General features: G+C 42.2%; 1 protein-coding gene across 1 annotated transcript in view; it reads left to right on the top strand.

Annotated features, from left to right (window-relative positions):
* The window catches only part of HAPLN1 (hyaluronan and proteoglycan link protein 1), a 31,015-nt gene that overhangs the window by 20,473 nt on the left and 6,350 nt on the right, over positions 1-4,192 (top strand). The window contains exon 4 of the mRNA XM_009331778.1: positions 1,695-1,997. Within this exon, the coding sequence (XP_009330053.1) occupies positions 1,695-1,997 (303 nt within the window). The remainder of the gene's footprint in view (positions 1-1,694; positions 1,998-4,192) is intronic.

Raw genomic sequence — 4,192 nt, 5'->3', positions numbered from 1 at the left:
TATACCAGCGTAAATTTTTTGGCTCATCTCATGTTTTATCTTGTCTTCAGTCCCTCTGCATCCTACAGCAGTTAGTTCTACAGAGATGTTTGAGAATAAACATTCTGAGCTGGATCTTCTCTGATGCCATTTTATTTCAGCTTATTATGAGACTGGGCTAAAGCCAACTGTAAAATTTAGATCTGGGTTAAGTTTCTAAACCCTGCCAAAGATTAGGGTGGTCTGATCCAAACTTTTGTTTCAAGTCTCTCTCTTCTCTTTTATCAGAGACACATGGGGAGGTGGTTCTTCAGCATTTTCTGAAACATCTTTCATGCTTCAAGAAGTAATCTTTAACTACGGATCTTTTTCATAAAACAAGCAGAAAATATACTGTGGAAAAATCCGTCAGATAAGGGCAACGAGTTTGATTAAATGTTGCTGCTGAAACAATTCTGGAGGTGTCCCCACATTTCCCATCTCCACTTGGATGTCCTCTGCTACGAGAAGGTCTCTCTGCCATACCTGTCTGCAATGGCTCACCACTGATGAGCAACAGACAGGGCTTTGGGCCGGCCTGTAGCTGGTCCTCAGGGGTAAAAGGAAGCATTTGGCAGGTCCATGCTCCTGGCACAGTGGCTCTCCGGCAAGCATCTTTTGGTTAAGCCAGCAGTGCTTTTGGCAGACATGGGGGAGCGAGGGAAGGTGGTGTCTCACATGGCTTCCTACTAGGGTTGCCTTGCGTAGCTGCATGCTGTGTGCTACATGGCTACCATCTGCAATTGGGGAAACCTGTCTTCTGCTCAAGGAACCATGCTCCCTGATGCCCTCTGTGAGGAGCTCTCCCTCCTTGAGTGGTGACAAACTGCCAAAAAACAGCTGGAAAGTAGCAGAAAAGTCTCCCTAAAACCACACACGACTTCACTGATTTTATTTCCCTATAGACTTCCTACTTTAATACCTCAGGACACTAAAATTATGCCTCGTACCAGTCTAGCCTTGAAATATTGTTATTAAGCCGGGCATGAAATACCTTCCAGTTCCTAGGTTAATGTGAAACAAAATAAAAACAAACAAACAAAAAAACAACTGCCTTGAACGTCTCAGGAAATCTTGGCAAGGGCCCATAGCAAAGAACATTTTTTGTCGATCAAAACATTTCATTTTAATGTCTATGTGTAAAAAGACATAATTCCTATGTCTCTGTACCACAATTTCTTCTTCCTAAGTGACTGCCAGAAAATCCCCAAATCCTATCCCACAAAAAAGAGAACTAGGCTGAGTTTTAGTTTACTTTTTTTAAATGAGAAATTGATCTTACAGCTGATAAACTGGAATTTTCTCATGAAAAGCATGTAGTTGTACAATTTCAGCCAGCTCTGCTCATCTTTAAGCACTCTCAGAGTGCACGAGGGTGAGATCACAGTGGGGACAGCAAAGCTGCAGATGGGAGCAACGTGGAGACCTGGCACGGTTCCCACTGGGAAGGGGATGAAGTTATGGGGAGAGAAGCCAGTTAGGTAAGGCAGCTGCCCTATCCCCTTCTCAAACCTAATGGCTGATGTGCTGACCGCGTTTTTCCCCAGAAATGAAGCAACAGTCTGACACACATCATGGCGTTAACCTTTAATTCTCCTTCTGGTGACTGTAAATGCTGTTTCCCTTTCTTCTGCTCTCTCGGTGCCCAGTAACTCAACCTCTTTCTACCGCTTCAGGTGTCGTATTCCCTTACTCTCCACGGCTGGGTCGTTACAACTTAAACTTCCATGAGGCTCAGCGAGCATGTCTGGACCAAGACTCTGTTATCGCCTCCTTTGACCAGCTCTACGATGCCTGGAGGTCAGGGCTGGACTGGTGTAACGCTGGCTGGCTCAGCGACGGGTCCGTGCAGTACCCCATCACCAAGCCCAGGGAGCCCTGTGGAGGGAAGAACACAGTGCCTGGGGTCAGGAATTACGGGTTCTGGGACAAAGATAAAAGCCGATACGATGTTTTCTGTTTTACTTCAAACTTCAACGGTAAGAGCCTTCTTCACCACTACCTTGTAAATGACTGTTTCTGTGCTTAGGAAAGAAACTCCAAAGGCAGAAAGTGATATTTGATTTGTCAAAGCTTATGTTAGGTTTGGAAAATGTTATTGTTGAATTTACAAGGACACATGCGCAGAGTGTCTTTGCCACATGTTCACGTAGACCGTTTTTACAATTCAGAACTCGTATTGGCAGGACTTTCTAATATCTCCACTTTCACCCCGTTAAAATTTATATGTACTCTTTTAAAGTTGATATATGCCCGGTTTATTTCAGTTAAAGTGATGATTCATTAATTGAGCTTTCCTGTTGAATTCAATTATAAGTATGATGTTTTACAACTTAAATATATCACCAAAACAAAATTCTGATCATCACTTCATCCATGCTGTTGTGTCAAGCAGCTTCTGCTCATGTAGCAGGTCTAATATGACTAATTCTTCCTTATCGGCAAAGCTATTTCTAGCTTTTATGCCTAATAATTTAGATTCCTAATCTTAGTACACTGCCAAAACCCTGTTCACTTTTGCTCTGAGGTTGGTCTGCTCTAAACCTTATTTTAGTGACTGCAAGCTTTTTTGCTATTAGTAGATGTCACTTTAGGTATGAAATGACTTGATCTCAGCTTGCTATCATTTCAGGTTTAATCTAGAGGCTGAAAAGGATTTAGAAAACACGGCTGTGAATGAGAGGAATGCTTCAAGTGAACATGTGCAAAAAGAGTCTACAATCCTCTATAGCATCATACTTGTGGATAATTCCCGTGCAACTTTGCACATGTTTGGCTTACAGCCCACCCAGACCAAGGAGCATGGCCTTTTCTGTTTATGCATAGATTGCTTATCCACAGTGAAGCACTTTTGTCCTACAGCACATCAAAAAATAAACATAAGCCTTGCTCTCAGAAGATATGCTCTAGTGCTAAGTCTGCTCCACCCTCTCAAAAAAACCCCAAATCCTCAAACCAACGATATTAAATTAGGCTGGATGAGGTCTGAGAAAAACGTTTAGCAGATTTTTACCATGCTGCATCATTCCATGAAATGCTGGCTCATTTTTTTCTTACTTCTTTTATCCAAAGCAAAATCCTACATGAGCTCATCCGTTATATGCAGATTTAGCCCTGTACTATAGAAATAGCACCAAGGAATAAAATAAACAAGGAAAAAGAATTAAAAAGTGTGATAGCTGCACTATTTATAATGCTTGAAGAGTAAACGTTTGTGACTACTGATCACTAATCACCACCCTTTTCCACACTAGCAGCTGGAGAGTATCTCTTAAGGAAAGAGAAAAATAATTCCTGACAAAAAAAAAAAAACAAACATACTGAGAGAGAAATATTGTCTGTGCATTGATACAGCAAGAGAGAGAAAGAGGGAGAAAGAGGAATGAGGTAAGGTGAGGATAAAGTATACAGGTAGTAAAGAAATCAAAGACAAGCCACTAAAATGAATCTTATCCTTGGTGAGTCTGCTAAACTGACCTGCAAGACAGAATACTACACAGCCATAGGATGATATACAGATACACCATCTTTTCTAGTTCCCTACAGCTCGGTGCCGTGTAAGTCTCTCAAGGCATCAGCAGAAAATCTGGATTCTGCTTCTCTCAGTGTCCATTTCCTTAACCAGCAACTCACCAGGTTACGTTATCCCCACATGTCCCTGCTATGTTCCCCACTATTCATGTCCCAGGCTTACCTTAATATCCACAACAAACCCAGTCACTCTCCCAAAATGCCAACTGCCTATTTTCAGCTCAATGCTTCAGATAGCTTATGTACACTTAACAGCATACGTTAGCTTTCTCACTGTAAAGGGAAAAGCTTATAATAAGCCCTTTTTGCCACCAGGTTGCAATTGCCAAAGATAGTGGCTATGGGCAAAGAGCTATTTCTGCAACACCCAATATTGATTCTCTCAGCTCAGGAACAGCCAAGGAAAATGAGAAGCGGTTAGGACACCATGCATTTCCAGCGGTGGCAGTGACTGCTGGAGTCTCCTGACAGTATGAAACAGAGAAGCCTTCAGCTTTATGTCAGGGAGCTGGAAGAATGCCAAGGGCCCTAGGATCAGGGGAGTATAAGGCGAGCTTAAAAAAAGAAAAAAATCTCAAAGAATGTTAGTTGTGGGAGCTGCTATGAATAAAAAGGGTGAGTGAGGTTTAGGTTTCTGTGAAAT

This window comes from Pygoscelis adeliae, unplaced genomic scaffold (assembly GCF_000699105.1).
Source record: "Pygoscelis adeliae isolate BGI_AS28 unplaced genomic scaffold, ASM69910v1 Scaffold19, whole genome shotgun sequence".
Classification (NCBI taxonomy): Eukaryota; Metazoa; Chordata; class Aves; order Sphenisciformes; family Spheniscidae; genus Pygoscelis; species Pygoscelis adeliae.
The sequence above is the reverse complement of the archived record's forward strand: the minus strand, read 5'-3'. Positions and strand labels throughout refer to the sequence as shown.